Source organism: Vanellus vanellus, assembly GCF_965231255.1.
Source record: "Vanellus vanellus genome assembly, chromosome: 7".
Lineage (NCBI taxonomy): Eukaryota > Metazoa > Chordata > Aves > Charadriiformes > Charadriidae > Vanellus > Vanellus vanellus.
This window is the reverse complement of record NC_138912.1, coordinates 10,089,760-10,115,969: the sequence shown is the minus strand read 5'-3', so window position 1 is coordinate 10,115,969 and position 26,210 is coordinate 10,089,760. Positions and strand designations below refer to the sequence as shown.

At 38.0% G+C, this 26,210-nt stretch overlaps 1 protein-coding gene across 1 annotated transcript; it reads left to right on the top strand.

Moving 5' to 3' along the window:
• Positions 1–437: 437 nt before the first annotated feature.
• Positions 438–26,210, top strand: TDRD1 (tudor domain containing 1; the record flags this gene model as incomplete). The annotated part of the gene is made up of 24 exons (XM_082486402.1): positions 438–468; positions 2,217–2,284; positions 2,477–2,624; positions 3,044–3,149; positions 4,306–4,366; positions 6,004–6,078; positions 6,428–6,610; positions 7,301–7,447; positions 8,560–8,608; positions 10,191–10,274; positions 12,747–12,923; positions 14,118–14,225; positions 15,636–15,806; positions 17,115–17,363; positions 18,863–18,985; positions 20,116–20,226; positions 20,394–20,564; positions 21,238–21,483; positions 21,952–22,068; positions 22,284–22,394; positions 23,574–23,741; positions 24,107–24,328; positions 24,497–24,543; positions 26,118–26,210. The coding sequence occupies 24 exons, from the start codon at positions 438–440 to the stop codon at positions 26,208–26,210; spliced, it is 3,066 nt and encodes a 1,021-aa protein (XP_082342528.1).

The window sequence follows — 26,210 nt, the reverse complement described above, 5'->3', positions numbered from 1 at the left end:
CTGGAGCCCATCAGTGCAGCTTGTGCTTCGACACAGGGGTGATTTATCTAAACTAGGGTGAGGTCTCCTCAAGGGAGATGGACGGGGCTATCGTTAGTCTGCCAAGCTTAACATGCAGATTGTGACAGGCCGCCTGCTCCTCCGTGCTCTCCTCATAAAGGACTCTTTGTTATCTATTTTTAATCTGGAGCATTCATTGTGGAGATCTTAATGCAGGAAGTATTTTACTTTTTACTGTACAAAATATTAGAGAATTTGCCTTCCAAAACTGATACTTAAGAATAGATTCAGAACATGACTCTTAAAATATTTTAATATTTAATTTGTATGCCTGCCTGAATTAATCTTGAAATCCATGCTTTTGTAGTTACCTGGCCTACAGCCTCCTTTTGCCCTACAGCCACCTTTTGCTATACTCTGATTTGAATATTTACATTATGGCGGAACAGCTTCACCTGAAGAACAAAGGTAACAAAATTGTAGGTGGAGGTTAAAGCAGCAGAGTCATAAGGCTGACTTCCTGTTGAAAAGCGCTCCCTTTTGAGGCTGAATTTCTGAAATATCTAATAAAAGTCAGTATTTTGTAAACAATATGGGGTATTTTTTTGCCAAGTGTCAAAACCGTACAGAAAGCTTTAAGCGCAGCACAAATGCAGTAAAAGAGAGACTTTGTCCAAAGCTTGACAAAGGTATCTTAACTTTGTTCTTCTGTAATTGTGCTATGCTTGATTATTGATAAACTTCATCAGTATGATTATGGCTTACATATACAGCTAAGTGCTAATTATCCAAACTTGTGTAGGCTGGAATGTCTTAGATAATTGTCCTGGTTTCGGCAAGAATGGGGTTAATTTCCCCCAGGAGCCGGCAGGGGAGGCAAGCATTCCATACCACGTGACCCATGCCCGGCTATAAGAGGCGCTAGCCGGGGAGGGGGAGGCAGTCGCCACTTGGGGGCGGGCAGCGGTGGTGCGGGTCCGGTTGGCGCGCTGCGGTACTGTAATCGCATTCCTTTACCGGTGTTATTGTTTTTCTTTCTGCTTCCCTTTGTCTGTTCTGTTAAATTATAATATTTCAACCCACGAGTTTTGCCCCTTTTCTGCCGATTTTTCCCACGGCTGTGGGAGTCGAGTGAGCGGCTGCGTGATTGCTGGCTGAGGCCAAAACACGACAATAATTGAAAAAACAGGCTAATTGGAGTACTGGGGAATTCGATGTGGAGTGGGAGTTTTAGTTCCTTCAGCAATGTTACGTGCCTTCATCAGTGGCTCAGTACTATCTGATCCGTGTTCTCTTACTCCAGATGGGGGGGAGGGGGCAAGTCTTGATTCTGCGACAACTGAGGTAGCTTGGTATGTAGCTATCTTGGGTCTGGAATGTATGTGAAATTTGATTTCGTGTTAGGCAAGAGTTTTAGTTAAGGCAAAGTGTACAAGATTAACTTGCTTCCAGGTGGGGGCATAAAGATCATGTAAGCTTTATGTTGGCTTGTTGGAGAACTTGGGCTAATAAACCAGCCAGACTGGAACAAGCTCCAAATGGCATATGTAGTGTCCAACTGACATAACTTTTTTATGGGTAAATGAGTTGCCCGCTTATAAAAACATAGTTCCTAGTGTATTGGTATGAAGACTTAGCTGAATGTCTTGTAAGAGTGGTTTGATAAAGAATAAACTCACTGGAAAGACCACAAGGCTTATAAGGCACTCATTGGAAAGTCAAAATCTCTTGTTGCACGGTATTTTGTTTCTGAATACTTGTTGATGTGACAAAACTATGGCTAAGTATAAACTTAACATAAACTACTTGTTCAACAGTATTGAAAGAAACTTGTTCTGTTTCAGCTACTCTGAAATTGCTTATTCTGAATTTTTGCCCTATCAATATTGGAAATTGTGTAAATTTTTTTGTTCCTGCTGAACAAATCTAATTAAAACAAATTTATGGATGGAGGATATTAAGACTTATATCGAGTGATAAGCCCAGTGCAGTAAAACTGTTCCTTCAATAGTATCACTGATGGTAGGTTTGAATAAATATAGTATCAGAGTGATAACAAGAAGTGACTTCAGAGTGTGACACCGTTCTAGCATCTCTATTCACTCAAATGTGCTAGCAGAATAGTAGGAGTAGATAACAGCCCTGTGTCTTTCTACAAATACTCCATAACACATGCATTGTTAATCATATGCCTTTGCAAATACTTCTGCTTCTAGGAAGTTCCATGGAGGGCATAGCTGGTAGAGGCAACTTGTTGACAGCTGCAGCTGGTAAAGGAAACACTGTGAGTTATTGCACTCTATAATTGCCCCAAATATTCTGAACACTTCTAGACAGCAGAAAAGAGCATATATTGCTCTTTCTATAACTTTGAAATTTTGTCTGTCTTTGTTGTCACATTGTGGTAGATTAGAATATATCTATCCTAATGGGCAGCTTTTTTTGGTAAGAATCACTTAAGATTTTTCTTCCACAGGTGTCACATTCTGATTTGATTCATGAGAAACTGAAGAAATTGCAGTATTCCTCTGAAAATGTTTTCTCTATTGGCTATGAGGAGACTCTCTTTAGCTCATTAATACCACCCCCTCAAATGAGGACTTGCCATCATTGTGGTCTGTTTGGTAAGTGCCTATTATCCTGTAGTCTGTGATGCATAGTGTATTTATCAGTGAAACCAGATCAGAAGGTTTGCTTAGCAATGTCTTAAAATGGATATATATTTTTATCTCTCAGATGCATGTGTAGTGACTATTGAGAACATAGTTGGAGTTATGGAAATGATAAACAGAAGAGAGCACATCTCCTTAATGAAAAATGTTGGGTTTTTTTTTCCTTCTTAAATATAGAAGGAATTTTGGACATCTGGGGCAGTAACATCTGATAGGTATATGTGAATACAAATACTTATTTGTATGTGCTTAGAACTGTAGTGGAACCATCTTGTAAAGCAGTTACTTAATTATACATGGGGTCTGTATCTTAACAGTTGTTGTCTCTTCTGATATGGATTTTTATCTCTGACTTTCCTTTTTTTTTTTAGGATCCCTCAGATGTTCCCAGTGCAAACAAATATACTATTGCTCTGCAGATTGTCAGAAGAAAGATTGGTCAGCACATAGTGTTGTGTGTGAGCCAGTTAAACAGAAGTAAGTTTGTTAAAAGTTCTCCCAAATAATCTTTACTGAAAGACAGTATCCCTCCCAATACAACTTAAATGGCCGTGTAAAGTGCTATTACAGCAAAATATGTTGCTTATTCTTAGGCTATTACTGTGTTATCTCATACTTGTCAGAATACTCGGCTCTACTGCTTTAGAAGGGTGACTTGAAAGACAATTGTTGGAGTTTTTAAGGTGTTTTGTAGTGTGATTTAAAGCAAAAGCATTATTTTTACTTGCATCAGAGCTATGTGAGCATGCAGTAAGAATACCAGCTTATCACACAACTTTATTATTGCTGTTAATGTAGAGAAGGGAGGACAAATGAGACTGCTTTTCAGCAGTGTCATGGTTAATGGATTGCATTTAACAGACTCTGAAGAGACACCCTTTGAATCTAACTGTAGCCTCCGTGAACTTCATGGATATTTTATCTTTGATGAGCACAGCTCAATTAGAAGAAGTTGTCTCAGCCAGGCCATTCTCTAGCTGCTCATTATCGCTTTTTGACATGCTAGTTTAGATGCTCAAGAGATCACATTCTAATCTGTTTCAATTAAAGTAAGCACCACTAGGTTATGGCACAGAACAAATTGACTGGCTGGCTTTGGAACAGTTTAGGGGAGTGATCTGAGCATTTAAGCTGACAATCTCTAGCATGATGATAGCAGTGCAGTCAATCTGCAAGCAGGTGTCCATAATCAAAGTTTACAAGAGAGATTTTTAATTTTTTTTCACAAGTTTTTCTACAGTGACTGAATGGGGGGAACACAGGGACAATCTGGCATGCATGCTATTTCAATATTACATATGTATTCAATTGAAATAGCAACATTTCTTTTTTATGATTTTGTCGTTCTTAAGGTTTTCTTGGGGTTACAGTGTTAGCAGAACTGTACAACAACATTCTCCATTTTAATAAAAATTAATTTAGTTTTTGTTTATGGCATCGGGAAAAACACACTAAGTGTTGCATGACAGGGATCTAACAAATCTACCTTTCTGTATTTTTGTGTAGGAGGAATAAGGGTTGACAAACCTCACATACTGTGAACACAGCCTTTTTGTTTTATTTGCAAGTGTTATGAATGCTACTTGTCTATCTTTAGTTCTTCAAAATTAACTTTTTAAAATTATTATTACAGTGTAAGTAATAACAATGGAGGCAAGTTATCTGCTAAAACTGAGAAAGGAGTTTATCTTAAGGTATGGAATGCGATTTTCACTATGTCTTGAATGGATCTGGTGTGAGCTAGTTGTAGTATGCTAAATTTAATCTGTACAAGAAAGGAACAAATTCCAAATACTGTAATCTACACATTTTAGAAAGATTAGTGTTTCAAATCAAAAGTTAATGGGAGAGGCATTCAAAAATATGCTACTTCTAGAGCCCTTAGCAATGCTATCAGACAACTCATTTTTGTTTGAAAAAACATTTGTGAGAGACTTAAAAATCAAGACATGTATGATATTGCTAGAGAAGTATTTTAGGAAGGAAACAGATGTAACTTGTCCAGTTCAGAAAAATTCTGGTACCTTCTTGGTTTTCTGTGTAGATCATGAACTGATGCTTGGAGCCTTGTAAATTATTTGAGAAATATGTTTAATGTAGCATTATATAGTAAAAGATGCTGATAAGCTTTTGTTTCTTTGCGGTAGCAGGAATTAAACATGACACAGTTCTCTTGTAGTGTTTTGAAGCCTCTCTTGATCTTATTTTCAGCCAAACATTTCTTGCAGTCTTCTATGAACTGTTCTGCAAGTGATCATTTTGCTGCCTTCATGGTTTCTTGGGATGATATTTCAGCGAGTAAATACACATACCTGCAACTAGCCCCATGTTTGCACTATGCAAGAAAACTCCTTTCTTGTACACTTCTTTGAAGTAGCTCATTCATCTGCTTAACTTTTTGAAAGAATTTAGAAAGGCTTCATTTTGGGTCATGAGACTTCTGTTAGTCAATCCTGATAGCTTTCTACTGTGTGTACTTGTGACTGTATTCTAGTAAAACTGATCAATTGATAGTGAAGGATTGTTATATCAAGGTCATACAATGTGAGTAAACAATTTGTAGCGAACTTACTTTGAAATAATGGAAGGTTTTATTTTCCTTGGTTTATCTGAATCTTGAGCAAGTTCTGTGGAAGGAAGAGAGCTTACATTGCATATTGAACAATCTTTAATATATTTTGCTATTGTACTGTGAGATGTGTTTTTTTTTATGGAAAACGTTCTAGAAGGATCTGTGTTGCAAGTAAACAATTTGGCAGTTTTAACAGTAATCTGGGTCATTGTGCATTGTCTGCAGTATGTTGGTCTAAATGTAAAAGAGGTTGTCCCTAACTATGTGTGTAAGATTATTTTTCTAATGTTTTCAGGATGTCACAGACACAGATGCTATGCATTAGGCAGGTTACACTAAATGTTTTGTCTTTAAAAAAAGGATGCCTGAAGTTAAAGCAGTAGCTGTAATCCACTCTGGTGTTAAGGCTACAAGGAAGCGGGTGGAATTAAATTCCTCCTATTTGTGAGAGCATCACAAGCAGGAAATACAGCTGAGTTGTCCTGCAAAGTAGGTGTGAAAGGAAGAGTTGAAGCACTTGTTTTTTGTCTGTTCAATATAACTTAAAACATCGTCATAGAGATATTTTCAAGAGTAATACAAACTCTGTAAGACTTTTTATTGAAAGTCAAGAAAAGCACATTTTTACATGCATCTTGAAATGATAAAAATTCTGTTTTCATTTGTTACTACAAGGAGCTACAGCTGAACTACTCCAGTTTAAACATAACTTGTAGCTGTTTTAAATAGGGTAATTCAACATCTGTGGATTCCCTCAAGACAGAAGAGCCCCTCAAGAAAATAATGCTTTCAGATCTGCAGACTCTAGGGATCAAAAAAGCTATGGAAGTACAGGTACTTTTATTTTGGAAGAACTCTACGATGCTTTGTTAGGTTGCGTTTGAAGCTTTGTTAAGCATATATAGCTGCATGCCGCCTCAGCTGTTTGTCTTATTTTGCTTACATGTAAAATTCCTTTACTTTTATAAAGATGAGTAAGTGCAAGTGAGGGCAGGGAATAAGTGAGGAAGATTATTTCAACATCGCTGGTTTTGTCCCTGCTGTTAATTACTTCTAGAGTCAAAACAAAAGAACAAAATCAGGTATAGGTTGAAATGCATTTATTGAAATGAACGCTGGTCCTGAATAATATACTGCAGGTTGTGCTTGCGTAAGTATCATCTGCTGTGGCTTTTCTCTTTAGGGTACAGTAACAGAGTTCAAGAGTCCAGGTGAATTTTATATACAGATGACTTCTCCAGAAGTTTTAGACCAGATCAGTAAGCTTTATGTGAAACTGCAAGACTGTTACGCCAACACAGTTATTCAAGAACAATATATTGCTATCAAAGGGGAAGTCTGTGTTGCAAGGTGTTCTTTGGATCAGGTAATATCTGATTGTCCATAAAATAACCATTCTGTGTTGAGCTCACCATGTTTTGCATGTTTTGCTCTTATGTTTCTACTAGTGGAAGCTGCTAATTAGAGATCAGTTTATTGTGGTGGCATTGTGGTAGCAACTAACTTTATAACATCTCTTAACTCAAATTTAAGGTACTGATTTTTTTTGCACCCTCTAAAAAGTTTACTTCTATGCGTTTATGTACTTGAGCCCTATAGGCCATGTTTGTCCTACCATTACTTGAGGGCTGTGTGTGTTCTTTAACTACTTTAACTACTGTAGTTAGACTACAGTAGTTAAAGTAACTACTACTTTAACTACTGTAGTTAGAACAGTTTGGAATATGACTCTGCTTATTTTGGGAAATTATTCTTACTTAATTACCTGACTTTTGTGTTCGCATTGCAATAGCCACATCTAGTTCCTGTTTCCCTTTCCAGCCCTTTTTTGTATTTCTTCCCCTTTTTCTCCTCCACTGTTAGCAGATTCTTGATTTACTGTTAGGTAGCCAATATCCATAGGAGTAGAATTTTATCTTCACAGCAGTCAACAGTACAGTGATTTGTGTTCATTTGAGTTGCTTCAGAATTGGTCAGTGCCTTTGTTGATAAACAAACCTGATGAAGTAAAGCAAAATATGTGTTCTTACTGAGATTATTATTTATTTCTACACAGACCTGGAATAGAGCACTGGTAAAAGATGTTGATATATTGCAAAAGAAAGCACAAGTATTCTACATAGATCATGGAAATGAAGAAAATATTCCGCTCTCCTGGATTAAAGCTCTGCACAAAGACATTGAACTGTTGTTTCCTCCATGTGTAAGTTCTATTTTCCTGAAAGTAGCTGAGGTATTTTAAAGTAATAGCTCTGAAATTAGTGTAATTCATGTCTCAGTGTAACTTTCACTATCACAGTATTTTGTGTTCAGTGAAAGTGATGTGTAAAAACTGCTATATTACACTAAGGTTCACCTCAGATGTTCCCTAGCTATTCTACAGGAGTGAGGAGGGCTACCTGGCTTTTTTCTTCCTTGTCACAGAATTCTTGGGTTCTGAACTGATTAAAAAAACAAAACAAAACAAAAACAAACAAACAAACAAAAAAAACACAAAAAACCAACCAAACAAAAAAAAAAAACAAACAAAAAAACCACAACCCTGCAGGGTGGTTAAGTCTACATGGCCCTTATACATTAGGATGGCAGGGGAAACATTCTGCCTGCGTATTCTAATCTGGACTCATGCAGTAGTGAAAAATTGCTTGTAGTTTGGGCAAACTTTGTTTGGAGTAGACAGCTGTTGGTCTGAGTTCATTGCCATGTTATGTGAATGTCTTCCATTATAAATTAGATGGTCTAGCTCCAATCTGTGAGTTAAACTAGTATGTTTAACTATACACAAAGAAGAATGGATAAGCATTCTGTTAAGCGGCGACAACTATGACTAGCACCTACTGGAATTGTCTTTCATAGCTTGTTCACATGACTTTCTGCTGGGTCCATAAAAGATTTTCAGAGCTGTTTGTAAAGCCCTTAGGACATGCACCTGTGGTCAGACAGGGCATGCAATACAGCCATGCCTTACATAAGACCATGTAAATAGTGGGAGAGTCAGAGGAAATGTAGTTTACATTGTGAACTTAATTTCCTAATTCTTAACTTTCTTGTAAAAAAAAGTTAGTTGAATTGATAGCGCTTCAAATTCCAACAGGAGCTTTAACTTTTATATGCAAGGTGATATTTTTGGGTGCCCTAATTATTAGTTGCAAACAACCCCCTATCCCCTCTTGTTCTAATTGTAATTCTTTTCAGGCCATTAAGTGTTCCTTTGCTAATTATGATCCAAAAGAAAAAGGATGGAATCAAGGCATCACCAGCTTTTCCCAGCTCATGGGAAAGCGCTGTTCAGTAACTGTCGTTGACGTATTACAGGAGGAAATGATGATGTGTTTTGCTGTAGATGTTGTTCTTCCAGATTTTGGTAAGTACTTGGTAGTGTTGGAGGGGAAAAACCCAACACACTTGATAAGTCTTTCATGTTCACTTTCCCTCCCCCTCCCCCTGCACAATTCCTTTAAAAGAGGAGAGTTTTTTGTTTGCTCTCCTCCTTCTTGTTGCTCTCCCAACCTGCCCCTTGATTTATTATTTTTTTTAACTTTCTTTTTTTTTTTTTCACCTTTCCATATAGAGGTCACTTTAAAATGTCTGTACCTGAAATATCTTGTTTGCTTAATAACCTTAAAATTTAGTAAGCTTATTTTTCCAGTGGAATTGTAATAAAATCGCCATTTTCTGGATGGTCTTGTTTATTTTTCTGTTTTGATAGATGCATGCAAATTTGGGACCATGTTGTTCCTTTAATCTCATGAATTTTACACTCTCTAAAAATGATAGTATCAGTTCCTAGTTCCACTAAGAATTTTACCAGCTTTTGCTATATTTTGTACATGCTCACTAAACAAGTATCCCAAAGAAAGTGCAACCACTGGATATTATTGTATCTAGTTGGAGAACTCTAAGCACGCTTCTATTTCTAACTTAGCAAACGTCAGTGGATAGAGACAAGCAGAGCACCTGACCTTTGAGGAGTCTGAATTCAGATTTTCAGTTGAGCTGGAGGGGTGGCTTTGATTGTGGAGCCAGATCAATACAGAGAAGGTGTGGCCTGTTGTCATTATTTGGGGGGGCTATTTTGTTTGGTTTTTTTTTCTGTCTGCAGGGCGAAATAAAGACAGTGCTAAGAGTATATTTTTGTTGTTGATATGCAACCCGCAGAAACTTTGAAGGAAGTGATGGTTGATCCTCTTAGCTTGCTAAAATTCCTGATGCGCAGGAAGCTTATCTCCATGTCATAGTCCTCGCAGTCTATAAAATGATGGTTCACCTTAGTCTTGTGTAAATTCAACTGATTCAGGGTTGTGCTGGGCATACTTCATGTTTGTTCCTTTACAGCACGCTAATAGCAAAGCAATATAACTTACCAACCTCTTGGAGAGAAGATCACAAAAATATGATTGCATTCATGAAATGTTGCATGCATTTATTCCATGACTTTACAAGCAACTTGAAAACCTGAATACAGGTGTTTAGTTGAAAATAATTATATTGAAAGCTTGGAATACTGCTCTGTGCATCGGAAATAGAATAGGTAATAGCTAAGAAACTCAAGCTTCCTTTGTAAATCTTGGTAGCTCACTGCATACTCAGTGTTGTAAATCCAGAGGTAAGTTGTGAATCCTTTGTGTGAAACGCTGTAATCAGTTTTTCAGCCAACAGTCTTTGGTGACTAGACTACAAGTAAATGTTGATTGTTACAGCTTTGTTCATTTTATTTAGTCAAACAGTCTCGGAGCTGTGAATATGTTGAGAAAACTCAAGTAGTTGAGTTGCTCAAGCTACTTTTATTTTGCGCTCTAAGTGTATTAAGCACTCAACAAATCAGTAGAACTTTCTTGCCTTGTGATAGGGATATAGGTCAGGCTCAGAAGATGTTTCTGAAATGAAACTAAGTGGTGACTATCTTGTATGGTAATTAACTCTTGTTTCTTATATCTGCATTTTAGGAGACTGCCTGAATAAAGTACCTTTAGAAATGAGGTCTGATTTAACTCCAGGAAGTAATGCCAAAGGAGCAGGCTCTCCAACAGGTAAGCAAGCAAATCAAACTTCTTAGAGATGGAAAAAACTTGGGGGATTTTAAGTCCTCCTGTGTCACTTAATATTCTGAATGTAGTAAATATTCTAGCTGTTCACTAGTGTCAGCTCCTACTTTAAAAACATTAGCTAGTGGAAATTCCTTCAGTTTGCTAGTGACAGTAGCACATATCATAAAATCATAGAATGGTTTAGGTTTGAAGGGACCTTCAAGGTCATCTAGTTCCAGCCCCCACTGCCCTGGGCAGGAACACCCTCCCAGTAGACCAAAGCCCCATCCATCCTGTCCTTGAACACCTCCAGGGATGGGCCATCCACAGCTTCTCTGGGCAACCTGTTCCAGTGTCTCGCCACCCTGACAGTAAAGAATTTCTTCCTAATATCTAATCTAAATCTCCCCTCTTTCAGTTTAAAACCATTACCCCTCATCCTATCGCTATGCTCCCTGATAAATGGTCCCTCCCTATATTTTCTGTAGCTTCTTTAGGTACTGGAAGACCGCTATAAGGTCTCCCTGGCCCCTTCTCTTCTCCAGGCTGAACAACCCCAACTTCCTCAGCATGTACCTCATAGGAGAGGTGCTCCAGCCCTCTGATCATCTTTGTGACCCTCCTCTGGACCCACTCCAACAGGTCCATGTCCTTCTTAAGTTGGGGGGCCCCAGAGCTGGAGGCAGTACTGCAGGTGTGGTCTCAGCAGAGTGGAGGAGAGGGGCAGAATCACCTCTCTTGACCTGCTGGCCACACTTCTTTTGATGCAGCTCAGGATGCAGTTGGCTCTTTGGGCTGCAAGCACACACTTCTGGCTCATGTTCAACTTCTTATCAACCCACAATCCCAAGTTGTTCTCCTCATGGCTGCTCTCAAGCCATTTTCTGCCCAGTCTGTATTTGTGCTTGGGATTGCCCTGACCTAGATGCAGGACCTTGCACTTGGCTTTGTTGAACTTCATGAGTTTTGCACAGGTCCAACTCTCAAGCCTGTCCAGGTCCCTCTGGATGGTATCCCTTCCCTTCAGCATGTTTATCGCTTCACACAGCTTGGTGTCATCCATAGAACTCTGGGCTTTAGCTTTCCTAACCTGATCCTTGGCTGCTTGGACAATTTCTCTGTATTCCTCCCAGGCCACCCGTCCTTGCTTCCACCATCCGTAGGCTTCCTTTTTGTGTTTGAGTTTGTCTAGGAGGTCATTGTTCATCCATGCAGGCCTCCTGGCATTTTTGCCTGACTTCCTCTTTGTTGGGTTGTATCACTCCTGAGCTTAGAGGAGGTGATCCTTGAATATTAACCAGCTTTCTGGGGCCCCTCTTCCCTCCAGGACTTTATCCCATAGTACTCTACCAAACAGATCCCTGATGAGGCCAGAGTCTGCTGTCCTGAAGGCCAGAGTAGTGAACTTGCTGTGCACCCTCCTCACTGCCCTAAGGATCTTGAACTCCATCATTTCATGGTCAAAGCAGCCAAGGCTGCCCTTGAGCTTCACATTCCCCACCAGCCCCTACTTGTTGGTGAGAACAAAGTCTGGTGTGGCACCTCTCCTCATTGGCTCCTCTATCACTTAGAGAAAGAAGTTATCATCAGCACATTCTGGCAACCTCCTGGATTGCTTATGCCCTGCTGGGTTGTCCCTCCAACAGATATCGGGGTGCTTGAAGTCCTCCATGAGGACCAGGGCTTGGGAACGTGAGGCTGCTCCTATCTGTCTGTAGAGGGCCTCATCTGCTCAGTCTTCCTGGTCAGGTGACCTGTAGCAGACCCCTGCTGTAATGTTGCCTGTCCCTGCCCTCCCTTTAATCCTGACCCATAAGCTCTGTAAGCTCCTCATCCATCCCCAGGTTGAGCACTGTGCACTCCAGCTGGTCCCTGACATAGAGGATGACACTCCCTCTTCATCTCCCCTGCCTGTCCTTCCTGAAGAGCCCATGACCTTCCATTCCAACACTCCAGTCATAGGAGCCATGGCACCATGTCTCCATGATGCCAGTAAGATCGTAGCCCTGCGGGTGTGCCACATCTCTAACTCTTCTTGTTTATTCCCCATGCTATGTGCGTTTGCATAGAGGCATTTAAGTTGGGCCCCTGATGAAGCTGACTTACTGGCTGGAGTGGCTGCAATTCCTTTGTGCAGCACTCCAGGTGCTCTCCTGCTGACCTGCGATCCTTCTCCAGGCACCTATTGCTGGCACTGGCATCAAACTGGTAGGAGTGCGTGGATTGAGGTTCCCCTGCCATGCTTTTTAATCCTCACTAAACAAGTACTTTATACTATTATGTGAGCATTAATTTCATGGATACTATGATAGGAGCCTTCAAAGTTCAGAGTCAGCAAAAAGAATAAACTACTTCAGTGTGTTTAAATTATGTAGTTTAATTTAGCACAGTTTTTAAGTCTCTGAATCCTGGCTGGTGATGTTGCATATCTCTGTCATCTATCTTTTGATCAGTAATCTTTTTTCTCCCCCCCAGCATCAGAAGACCGTTCTAAGGGAAGTAAAGAAAAAACACCTGAAGATGAAGAATTTCTTCACTGTGCTAATTCAGTTATAGAGTGTATCTCCCTATGTATCGGAGATGAGTTTTCTGGTGTGGTTTCCTGTGTTCAAAATCCAGAAGACTTCTTCTGTCAGCAGATACGCAATGCCCGTAAGTCATGCGTTGAAAATGGAATGTAAGATACCTAGGATGGCGTTTTTCTTTTCAGTAGAGAGTGGCTGGAGAGAGGTGTTGCTGGTCTTGTGGTTTGACCTGAAATGGTGATTGCCTGCAGCAGTAGGCCATGCCTCAGTCAGTTAAGAGTCGTGGTGTTGTAGGGGATGTTTTTGGCAGTGTTAGCTGTTAAATCACTTAATCACCTGTAAGGTGATAATTTATGGGCAGTCGGACTAGTGCAAAGTAGAAAGATGATGTGGTGTGGATTTTATCAATCTGAAGTCAATTTGTATCAGAAATATTTAATGTTAAGTATGTTCTCACGGGTTCCAGGAATGTGTGTGAGTTTCTAATTACTTTGTTTACTCCTGTGATGCCTTGTTGCTTTACCACTGGAGGGAAGTGTTTCCTTATAGGCCTGGTCCACGGACTGAGTTTCTTTGTTACATAGTATGGGGAGAATATCTGAGTATGAGAAGGCCAGATAATATTGCCCAAACCCTGCTTTGGTGTCTTCTAATACAGTAAAACATTAGACCATAAGTAACACTACAGTGTAGCAGAGTACTTAGGCTGCAGGGATTTCTGGTGCATCTCCCACAGTACCCATAAACAGATGTCTGGGGAGAATAAGAGCAGAGTAAATTTGTGGGACGTGTACTCCTTGTGCTGTTGGAGCCAGCATTTATTTTATTTTATTTTTTTAGCTGAAAGGTCTTTTGCAGCTGGATGTGATCTGGTGTATCTCCTACAGTGGCTTTCTCTTCTGTGTCCTTGTGCAGCCTTTGAATTCTGGGTACACTCATAGCATAGTGTGTCCTTCAGCAAGAAGTGACACTCATCTGCCTGTTGTTTGAAGAGCTGTCTTCCTTGGTTTCTTTCTAGCTTACCTCGTCTCACTTGGCTTCAATTCCTACTGGCGTCAGTCTTTTTCCTGTGTTGAAAAAGTCTGTGACTGGTTTTCCCTGTCTGTTCTCTTTACCACTGTGATTCCTCAGACTCACGTGAGGACTCTCTTTTGATTTTTACTGATTGAAGAGGCCTAGTCTCATCACTATTTTGGTGTTATGTGAAATAATCTCCATTGTACTACAAGATGTTCTTCCAGGCTTTGAACTTGAGATTTGTGTACTTTTCTAATAGTTACAAGATGATGTATGTTCCAAAACCTGTATATTTTAACATCAGGTCAACTTGCTGAGCTTCAGGTGTCTCTTAATGAACACTGTGACAAATTTCCCAGTAGTCCAGCTTTCCGTCCTGCTGTTGGAAGTGTGTGCTGTGCCCAGTTCACAGGTAAAAATGGAGTGAAAATACGGTTCTTAACAAATGTCACTTTATTACAAAAAGTAAATGCATTCTATAATTGCATTTAGAGTTTCACATAGAGTGTATTTATTTGTGTCTGGTTTCAGCTGTGGATAGCATTTGATAATGATTTTAAAAGAATATTAATAGTAAATGATGACATCTATAAATTGCTATTCTAAAAAAAGACCGTAAAATGGTCCCTTCATTGAGTAAACTCATACCACTGGGTGCATTTTTGTATAAAAGAACTTTCTAAGAGACGATGAAGAAATTTGTTTTTTTTTTATGTTGGTGAGTGCTATATCCTGTGGCTGGAAATAAACATAGAGATTTTAGACCCCAAAGAAGACACAGAAGAAATGGGATTATATGTAACAATGCTGCTCTGATAGACGACTTCTCAAAATGTTATTTAGCCAAGACCTGGTAGTCCTGAATTGTATGTTCATAACTTAGTTTCCACCTGACAGTTATCACTGATGTCAAGTTTTTACAAGTCCCATGACATATTCTCCAGAAAGCAGTGCTTTGTGCTTGGTGTTGGTAGGTCTATATGAAAGAAATACTTTTTATGTATTAGAATCTGAAGTCCCATTTGCCTGAGTGCAGCAGGATGAAAATGAATCGCTTTTCCTCACAGGTCATTCTCCTTTTCATCCAGCTTCTAACAAGAAAAAAGCCCACACATTGCAGTTCTTGAGTCTTTTTTTCTGGTCAGAAATGTTGCTGCTATAACTTTGTGTTTGATAAACATTCCTAGTCTTTTATTTCTTTCTATTTCCTGTGGCTTTGCTGCTTTGAATAAATTAGCTGTGAGAGTGAACAGATAAGCTGAAATAAATGCTTTTTTTGCACATCCAGCAAAAGCTAGTATTGTCAATGAGCTGTCTTGGCATTTGAATGGGCACTGGTTTCAGGTGCCTAGCTAGGGAAAGCTATCGGTTCAGTACCTCAGATGTCTTGATAAACTTGAGTAAGCTTGTATTTATATTTCTCAAATACTTTAATTGAATCGAAATACTTAAATTTTTAGTTCTGTTGTGTGACCTCTGAATTGCATGTCATTGTGATCAGCTGAGGTATTGTTTGCTGTTTGTTTAAATGTATTAACTTAAGTGCTACCTACACATAATGTAGTCAATTCTTTGTTGCAATGTGTATTTGTGAAGGGGCGGGGTTCTTTATGGAAAGAATGAGTTTGCAACACTCAACTCATACAAGGGGTGATGGTGGTAGGTGTTGAGTCCATAAAGGTTTTGTGAAGGTTTGTGTGAACTGTAACACTTCTGTGTTTTATGTTGAGATTGATGTATTTTTATAGTTGTCTACCTAAAAATCATTCTGTTCTCAGAAATTAAAAGCAAGCCCAATGAACATCTGTATCTTCCTTTCTAGAAGATAACCTTTGGTATCGTGCTGCTGTTAGAGCATATGTTTCTGAAGATACTGTTTTGGTGGGCTATATAGATTATGGTAATTGTGAAGTTCTTCCTCTGACTAGACTTCATCCTGTGATTCCAAGGTTAATGGACTTACCAGCTCAAGCCATAAGATGTACCTTGGCAGGTATGAAATAAATGATAAACTGTTTCAAACTGGGTAGAGGCAAAATAAGTTGGGTTAGATAATGATCACATCTGTAGTGTCTTATACTGAAATATGAGGAAGGGTGGAGGTAACTGTAAGCATTATTTCCAGAATTCTTAATTGTTGTGGCATATCTACAAAATGTGACAAGTCTTTCCTCGTGTACCTGGTGACCTGCAGTTGTATGTTTGGAAAACTGTGTTACATTAACATACCTGTTAGGTTTTGCGTGTTCTTTTGTTCTAAGCAAAATTCAGTCACCTATTGGATTTGTGGAATTCTTAAATTTGTGGTGGTTCTAACACTGCAGGGGAAGGTAAAATGCCGTTTTGTAGACTGAAGTTCAGAACTGTATCTGTCTCCCTCCCTTGGGGTAAAACTAGTGAAACTGCTGGCAGACTCCTCTCTGTAGTCTTGTGAAATCTGTCAAGTTGGAAAGGCGTTTGATGCTTCTGTCTCAAGCCAGGATCCTAATCTGTTGGTTTTGACATACTTGTATATCATACATATAACAGCATAACTTGCTGTTGGAAATTTATTTTCTCTGTTTGTTCCTATCACTATGCAAGATAGTCCATCCCTTTGCTTCACTACCCTTCCTTTACAATACTTGGTATTAACCTGCTTTTCAGTTTTTTTGGTGAAGTTCAGAGCAGCATTCTAACTTCTTACTTTGGAGGAAAACATAAAACAATGCTTCCCTTGTATGTAGAGATGGAACCAATGCATATGGAAAGTGATCTAAAGAAATCTCTTTTCTGGGGCAAATCACGATGCCTATAGCTGCTAATGAGTGTTCTAGGACTAAGAAAGGTCCTAAATACAACATGGACACACAAAGATAAGATGTTTCCTGATTAGAGTCAAGGATTACTGCAGCATAAAATACATCTTTCTGGAAGGCAACTTCTACCAATCTGTTGCTATAAAGTTCTAGTTATAACTTGCATTTTAGAAATAAATTTAGTAGCATAAAGAGTAAACATTTAAGGAGGAAGAAGCTTTTAGTAGCAGATAACATTGTCTGAGAGATGGTTAATGTTGTTCAAATCTATAGATTGAATTCATGAGACCCAAAGACTGACACTTCTTAGACTTTCATACTAAGGAAGTATTAAATCTGAATTTATGCTTCTCTTTGATCTTGTAACAAGCATGAGGAGTCTGGGCACGGTACTTGATATATCTGCTGCATAATCTGTTGTTCTACAGTGTTGTTGTACCTTTCTACGTATTGTTGAGACTTGGACTGTCCTCAGAACCTTTCCATACTATGTGACTTTTTAGGTGTAAAACCACCATTAGGAGCCTGGACCTCAAAAACTATTTTTTTTATGAACCAACTGGTGAAAGACAAAGTGTTCACAGTAAAAGTAGTGGATAAAGAGAGTGTTAGATCTGTGGTGGAGCTTGTAGATGCATCAGTTACTCCAGTAATAAATATATCGAGCCATCTCATAGCGAAAGGCTGTGCAGCTGAGGAATCGAGGATGGCCTTACCAGCAATTGGAATGAGTGATGTTAAGCAAGCAAATGGTGAGTACGAGCACATCCTGCTGAACTGGCATTATTTGACCTCCTCCTAGAGTAGGAACAAAGAATGCAAGTTCTTAAGTGGTGAGAACTTTCCAGTCTGCTTTTGAATGCATGTTCTAAACAGATCGTCAACTTTTTTCATATGTGTTTTCAAACCTGTGCTTTTTATATTGGAATTTCAGCAGATATATTTATCTGTTGGCTTGCAAAATAACTTTTCATTAGATTGTTTGCTTAATTTAAACTTAGTGATTAAATCTGTGATTGCTGGATCCATCATGGTGTAAGACTAGATTTTAGTGAACTTGCCAGAAATTAATACAATGTATTTTTTGGTTTAGAGGACTACTCACCATCACATGAAAGAATAAACAATTATATTTCACAGCATCCTAAAGCTTTCTCTAAACTTTGAGCCATTTGTTAATTTTTATTTTTCTTGTCAATCTTTCTTTCTTCTGGAGTGGAAAATTCAACCAGCTTCTACTTCTTTGAGCATATTTCTCAAAATATGCCGACTGTGCTTTGTGCCTCCTAGTAGGGATCTGGTAGTTGCTTACAGTGTGAAGGACAGTCTTGTATTCCACTGAAATTAAAGAAGAGCTGAGAGCCTGTTTTGGTATATATATTTTTTGGGGGGGGGTGGGTTGTTTTGTGGTTCATTTTCTTTGCCTGTTTGCAATATGACTTCCTAAAGTAATCTGTCAGACATAGTACTGGGCAGATGGAACAGCATCTCAGCGTGCCCATCCTTGAAGCTCAAAACTTTCTTGAGTTTCATTTCAGGAAAAAAAACCTCAAACACTTAAAACTGGAAAGGTCCACCAAAGTAAGAGGCCAGCCACTTGGACTTAAGTCTAAAAAGGCTGACAGTATTTCTGCATGCTGCTGCCTACCACAAGCTGTAACAAACTTAACAGCTATGAAAAATACAGGAAGATTTAATAATGTGCTAATGGAGAATATGAAGGCTTCTCTAGTGTGCCATAATTTAGTTCTCGCATGATCTGTTCTACAACTTGTGTTAAATAATAAGCTGCTTTTGAGTACCTTATAATATACAGTGCAAATTTCTGCAACCAGTCTTTCTATTAATCTTTTTGTTCTTTCTCCGCCTTAGACTATTTCCAGTAATCTCGGTGACAGCTGTTTCCCTCTTCTATGCCCCCTACCCTGTTTCCCAGGAACCAAGGTTCCCCAGAGTCCCTCTTACTCAGGTTATTGCCACCTAGTCTGTACCTCTTTGTGTGATTACTTTTCACTGCTCATCTATGGCTTGCCCTTCTCAGTAGTGATCAAATACATTAAGCAGCTGGCACACTTCTCTTTTTGCTTTTATTCTGAAAAGAGGCTCTCACTCGTAATCAGTCTGTTGGATTACTTATAATAACAAATTTAAGGACATAAATGAGCATTTGGGATGTATAAGTTTTTTTCCTGTAAAAATTCTTTTTAATTTCTCTTCCTTCCTCTACTTCTCTCTTCTCTGTCCTCTCTAGAGGACACAAAGAATAAAAGAATTTGCAAGTGGAGTAAATTAACTCTTAAACAAACAGTAGATGTCATAGTGTGTACGCTGTACAATCCTGGAGAATTCTACTGTCAGATTTCAAATAACAGTGGTAAGTTTATTCAGCTTTTTTTTTCTGCTAGTTTCTTTGCTTCCTGATTCATCATCTATTATAGTGCTAATGCTTTACCATTTCAAGTGAACTTATAGCACCGAAGCTTACCTCCGAGGTTTTTTATCTAAGAATACAAGTGGAATGACAAAGAAATTCCATCATGGTATGTAGTGACTCTGAGATTGAAAATGTTGAAGGTAAGCACCTGAATAAAACTTAAACTAAGAATCTAGAGAAAAGTGAAAAGAGCTGCCATAACATAGGCAAAGGATGTCCAAACAAAAGACAGCAAATAAAAGGCTTGTTCCCTGTGCCCATACAATATTTACTGGAGTTCTCTCTTAGTACTCTGTCCTCTTCTAATTTATAAAAACTTACAGAGAGTCAGAGAAAAAAAAGTAACATAAAAATGAGAAAGCGCAGCTTTTGAGACTTGACTTCCTCTTGGAAGCTAAAAAAAAAAAAAAAATCTTATTCCTTTTATTTGCATGTATAAAGCCTTCTGATAGTCACTGGGTTTTTAACCTACTAGGAAAAGAGCATGGTAAAATTCAGTGGCTGGAAGTGGAAGTTAAATGCATTCAAATCAAAAATATATGGCAGATCTTGAAAAGCAAGGGAAGTTTGTTCCTTGACTTATCTAGGGATAGTATAGATTCTTCATGGCTTATCACCTTTAAAACATGGCTGAAATCTTCCCTAAAAGTGATGATGTAGGGCAGGCTAAAGGACTTGAGATCCCATATTTATTTTTGATATCACCTTGCTTGCTTAATGTGTCATATGCTCTGGCTGAACTAGATAATTCAGATGGTGTTATCTGGCTGTAAAACACACTTTATATTTTGGAGTGAAGGGTTCTTGGTGGATTAGCAGGAAGAATTGCTGGTCACTTTGCTATCATACTGAACTAATTTGTCAGTAAATATCAGCTATCACACATCTTCCTGATAAGTCTGTCTAGTAAGATAGTTAACTTGGTGTCAACAGTTTTTTTTTAATGAAATTCTAAAATTGACAGAAGTCTCCCATGAATTTTTTTGAGTAAGCTATACAGTGAACAGTATTGATAAAGTTTAAGTCAGCTTATTTCATTGATTTATTTTTTTTTTCTTTCTACATTTTAGAGTTACTTGCTCTAAAGTTACTTAACAAATCATTATCTGAATATTGTCAGAAAACTCCACCAAATATTACTAAGCCTGAGAATGGAGACCCTTGCTGTGCTTTTTTCTCTGGTAAGTAACTAATTTTTTTTTTTTTTACAGGGTGAACATAAAGAAGATAGCATTGGTAGAGGATAGCAAAAAATTGGATTTATTTACTAAAGTAAATGCTGGTAAACTTACTAAATGTGTGAAGTAACTTTTTAATTCTTTTTTTTTTTTAACTTTTCTAAAATTAGATGATGGTAACTGGTACCGTGCTTTGGTGCAAAATGTTACTTCGGATAGAACTGTTAAAGTATTCTTTGTGGACTATGGAAATGTTGCGGAAGTATCGCTGGATAAAATACGGCAGATCTCATCCTCATTCCTAAAACTTCCATTTCAAGGAATCAAATGCTGGCTCTCAGGTAAGTCATCCTATGGATTCATTCTCTTAGACAAGCTTTTAGAGACCTGCTGCTTTGGGGGAAGGAGGCGATGATAGTATATGTCACAGCACTGTTTTGGGGGTGGTTTTTGTGGAGTTTTTTTGTTTGTTTTTCTGTTGTTGTCTTCTACCAATTCTCTGCCTCTTCCTTTTCCAAACCAAATCACTCAAAATTCTATGAAATCATTCTTTCTTTCTAATGTAGTCTACTTGGTTTAAAAATAAAAAATGTGGAAACAGGAGAAAGCTCAAAACCACAGTTTGTCAAGGTGTATTCTGCTGTTTGGGTTTTTTTGCTCTTAAAATACTTTATTTTTCTGCTCCTTTGATGAAAGGCTGTATTAAACTGATTCATAAATAGTATTAACAGTGTTGTTTATGCTAAGGCACAAGGATTTACTTGGTAGAGTATCACAAAATGTAGAAAACAAAACTTGGGAGTGCTGAGGAAATGTGTTTTTTTAGAAGAACGGAGGAAGAGGGAGGCCAGTTAACAGGGTGAAGTACAACGTGTATCCCTAAGATGGTAAAAGTAGCCTTGGTATTTTGAATTGCGCTTAAAAAAAATCCTTTTTTTATTTTTTTAAACAAAAATACAATGTTGAAGAAAGTCACTTAACAGAGGTATTTTGAACAGTTTTCCTACCTCCTAGGTATAAAGCCTGGTAAGAGCAAATGGATTCCAGAAGCTACAGCAAGATTTCATATGTATGCAGCAGGGATGAAGCTTCAAGCCAGAGTAACTTCCCTTTCCAGAGATGGGGCAGGTGTAGAGCTTATTGACAATTCCACAGGTCATCCAAAAGTGATTAATGAGATACTAACTTCTGAAAAATTGGCTGTAAAGGAAGTTCTGCAAGATAAAAATAACTTCCCAAAAATGTCTGTTGACAAAAAAGGTAAAGAATTTTCACTATTCCAGCCTTTAACTGTGATATTGCTGTTTAACTATAGTTAATAATAAATGTGCATAGTCTTGATTATACTGTTGGTTTTTACAGTGAAACACAAGGTGCCCTGCAGGTGGCATTATAGACAAAAAGAGAAAGATAAAAATTGCTGTGTTTGTCTTAAATGAATGCTATTTGAATACTTGATAATAGAGAATTACAAATTTGCTACAACTGAAACTTTTCCCATGTTTACTTTCCAATATCTTATTTTTCTGGGTTGTTTCTTACTTTAGGTACTGTTTTATGCTAATAGTTTATGAACAGCAAATTAAGGAAGAATTATCTTGGTTTAGATTTCTGTTCTTGAAGTGAAGACGTGCTATTGTCTCTAAAATTCAGAAAGATACTCTGTAACACTTATTGTATGTGTTTGGAGGAAAGCGGTATGCTGCATTTTCTTACTGTTTCTCTTAGAAACCTCACTTGGACACTGGAAGTCAATTGAGTTGGCTGTAGATGAAACTGTATCTGTCTGTGTAACGGAAGTTGTAAGCCCAGACTTGTTCTACGCTGTGCCAGTTCAAACTAAAGGTAAGAAAAAGTATTCGCTGTTCCTAATATCAGTAAGAAGTCAGTGTTGCAAGCTAGTTAATAGAACAAATGCCTATAGCAACTGAACCATATGGAAATGTAGCTTGGACAGTAGAAAAATGCAAAGAAATGCAAAAGGTGGAAACAGGGGAGCGTAAAAGCATGCTCTTCATTATACCCAAATGTGGTTAGTTATCAGATGTTTTTTTCTGTAGATCAAGAGAAGCTACATAAGCAGTTGATTGAACTAGAAGACTATTGTAAATCTTGTAAAAACCAGCCCTTCAAACCGAAACTGGGTGAAGCCTGTTGTGCCAGGTTTTCAGGTGAGGCAGTTTGTTCTTTTATTTCCTTGACCAGTAAAACACAACTTTCATTTTTGCTTCAGAAAAAGCAAAAATGCCACCTTTAAAGTGCTTACAGATCTCTTAATTCTGTTACAAAGGGTAGCCTGGCTGCATCTTTAGGGCAAAGAAACTGTCTGACAGTCCAGGAGAGAAAATAAGGAATAGGTTGTGCCCTGCAAAATGTGTGGTGCTTTACGAGGAAAGCAAGCTACTTACTGTTTAAACTGAAATTTGTGTTTGAGTCACAGAGGCATGGAATTCATGACAGAGCAATAGTGTACCTATACAGACACACATCTGGTTTGCGGGTGCCTGGGTGTTTTTTTTTGTTGTCGCTCTGTGTGAGCACGGGGCAGTGACACTGGCTATCACAACTGATCATTCAGCCTTGTTAGCCTGACAAGCTGTCCAGACTTTGCAAACTGTTAGTTCAAGTCAAAAGTATTCTTAACAGTGAGGGAGCTTAATTTATTCTCGTAGTCTTTCAGAAGAGGTACTCTGCTGATATTTTTTTTTAAAAAGTAGTGTTTGCTCATAAATATTAGGTGTTTGATTGTTACAGGAGATCTGGCTAAGTGCTGAAAATGAACTTGGGTGCTAGCTCAGATAACAGCTCATGGAAAACAGAATAGATGAATTAAAAAAAACAAACAAAAAAAAAAACACAAAAAAAAAACCAAACTCAAAACAAACTAGGCAGACCACAAGAGTATACCTAAGGGGTTGACAGTTGTTTTTAACTTCCACTGTTTTTGTTGTTATTACAGTTTTTTGTTTATGGCTCTTCAGGATAATTTAGGAAAAATGATATTTTTTTTTTTCTTTTTAATTTTGGTTATGTTTTGAAAGGGAATATGCGTTGGAAAACAAAAGTAAGGAGCTAGAAATACAGTGTGCAGGCATCGTTAAAACAATATTGGAGTAAAAGTTTTATCTGTATAATTTGAACAAAATTCTGAAAGCAACACTTAAATCTTTGAATTCAGCAATCGGAAACTATTCCCTTGTTTTGTGGGCTTTCTTCTTGTCAAGTGGCCTTTTGTATATACCACAGTATTTAAAAATTCCTAGAAAACTATACAGATTCTTGTTCTCAGGATAAGCTGTATTCATAAGATGGTATTTCACATGTGATTCTTCTTGTCCCAATCTTTTCAGGTGATGGCCGTTGGTACAGAGCTCTTGTTCTAAAAGCTTCACAGTCTGCAGTGAAAGTACTGTACGCAGACTATGGGAACACAGAAACTTTACCACTTTCAGAGTTGCTGCCAATCACTGATTTGTACTTAAAGATGCCTTTTCAGACAATTACATGTTCACTTGCAGGTAAAAAAAACCCCAACAACAAAACAAAAAAAAAACCCTGAAACAACCAAAAAACCCACCCCCAAAAGCTCTGACTGGGTTTTTTGAACATTATAATCTGTACCTATTCTGATGATAGTCTTCATTCTTTAATATTGATAAAAACCCATGATGTTCTGCTGAAATAGTATACTAGTTAATACTGCAAAAGCTGTTTTAGAAAGTATGTTTCTAGTTAATTATCTGTAGAATCTAAGCTATTTATATTAGGGAAACTTACCATCCTATTTTCAAAAACAGTGATAGCATTATGTGTAAGATTCAAGTGATATCATAAGAGTTCTTTATAGAACAAATTTGACTGTTTTTTTTTTTTTTTTCTTCAGGAATAGAGAAAGCTGAGTGGTCTCCATTATTAATTGACAAGTTGAAAGAAATGTTATTGAACAAATACGTCACAATTACAGTGAAAGGGATTAACGGAAATGTTAATTTAGTAACAGTGGAGAAACTTTGTGAAAATGGTAGTCTGAATGTAGCCGACAAACTGGTAATGGAAGGTTTGGTCAAATCCTGCAGTGCTGAAAACTTATGTACGGAACATCAAGGTACATGCTTTCACTTAATTGCTTCATAATTTGAAGAACTGTGGGTACATGGGATGCCTAAGTGACTTTTCCTTCTAAAACTCTTGGAGAATTCCACACGTCACCTCTTAAATTAGGGAAACAGTGTCCTTGTGTATTTTGCTCATTCACTTGTTTTGTTTTTTGTAGGCAATGGAGGTGAGACCAAATGCTGCTGCACAGAATTAAAAATGCAAGTAAGATTTAATCCAAGAAATACTTGTGTTTTTCACGTTTCCAGAATTTACAAGAAGCCCTATGTGGGAAGCAAATGGGAATAGGGAGATAATGGCTAACTGAAACACTGACTATACACAAAGTGGATATCCCAACATTTTTTCTGTTGGTTTTATATGTGGCAAATAACTAGAGCACCCTGAAACTGAGGGAGGGTAGTGTATAGATCACACAGACTTCATTAATATATATTCTGCCACACATATAGCTCTCTTGTTTTTTTTCTAGAGTGTGGAGGCTCAGGAGGCCTATTTTTGTCTGTTGTGTAAAGGTAGTTGTGGTGTTTTGCATAAACTGTGTCATTTGGACAAAGGGCAGCTGGATTTTTTTTCAGTAATATGGCTATGTTTTGCTGTGGATATAATTTGGCAGACAGCTGCACATGTAAGAAAATTCTTACAATCTGTATTTCAGGTAACAGATTAATATGAGTATGTGCCACAGTTTCAGTCACAGAGCTAGGGCTGAGAATCGGAGTTCAGTAGAATACTGGAATTTGTAACACTGCCAGTTGCAAGATTTTTTTTTATTTCCTTTTGAAAAAAGAATGAAGTGTCTCTTACAGATATGGTGTACTCCTGTAACTTTTGAAAACTTTCTGGGGTTAAGCTTTCTCATTTTACATTTTACATTAGGCTATTTATGAAAATTAGAACTTTAGATAACTAAAGTAACTTAAGGTATACCAGAAAAGGTGCATCAGCCTTTCTCAAAGTGAGGATCTTTGTCAGAGGACTGAACAAAATTTTGAATTCAAAAAGACAGACACCCATTTCAAGGGTGGTTCAAACTTCCCCTCTCTCCCCGGCCAGAAGCAGCAAGGTCAAAAGCAAAAATATGCATTAACGATATTTTGGAGGTAGGAAAAGAGCATTTCTGTTCAGGGTCATTTAGACCTTTACCGCTTCAGAATAAGCATAGCTATCAGCAGTTTAGTGGCAGAATGGCAGTAAAACTATGCTGTTCCTGATTGTAGTTGATTTCCCTGTCCCACTGTAATCTGTTGAACCTCCTTTTCCCTTCCCCCCTCTATATCTCTTTGATCTTCCAGTTCGATCTAGCTAATGTCATTTCTGACTTCAATTTGGTCACTTTCTGGTTTCTGTCACCGTTCCTTGCTCGGATAACTTTGTCTCCAAGTCTCATGACAGATGAAGAGAAGACAGAAGATTTCCTGAAAACATCAGGAAGTAGGCATATGTGAATAACCAGGTTTAAGATCCTGATGTCAGTCCTAATTTGTGTATTTCATCAGTTTGGTACAAAGAAGTTTCTTCAGGAAAAATAAAAGGGGGGGGGGGGGGGAAGAGGGGATGGACAGGGGAAAGTCAGCTACAGGTCTGCTGTGTGTGTTTGTTTTTTTTTTTTTTTTTGTTCCCCACCCCCAAGAAGATTTTACAGCAAAAAGGATCTGCATATTCATTGAACTAATATAGGACTTAACTGAGTTTGTGGTTTTAGGATCTACCCTAATCTGAATTGAGCAATTTAAAAAAGAGTTGTACATTTCAAATTCTTTTTGCTTATCCCACAGCTTAAAAAGCATGAACAGATCCTACTCTTCCTTTTAAACAAGTATGGAAATCCAGATGGATTCGCTGAAATGAAAAAACTGTTGGACCACTAA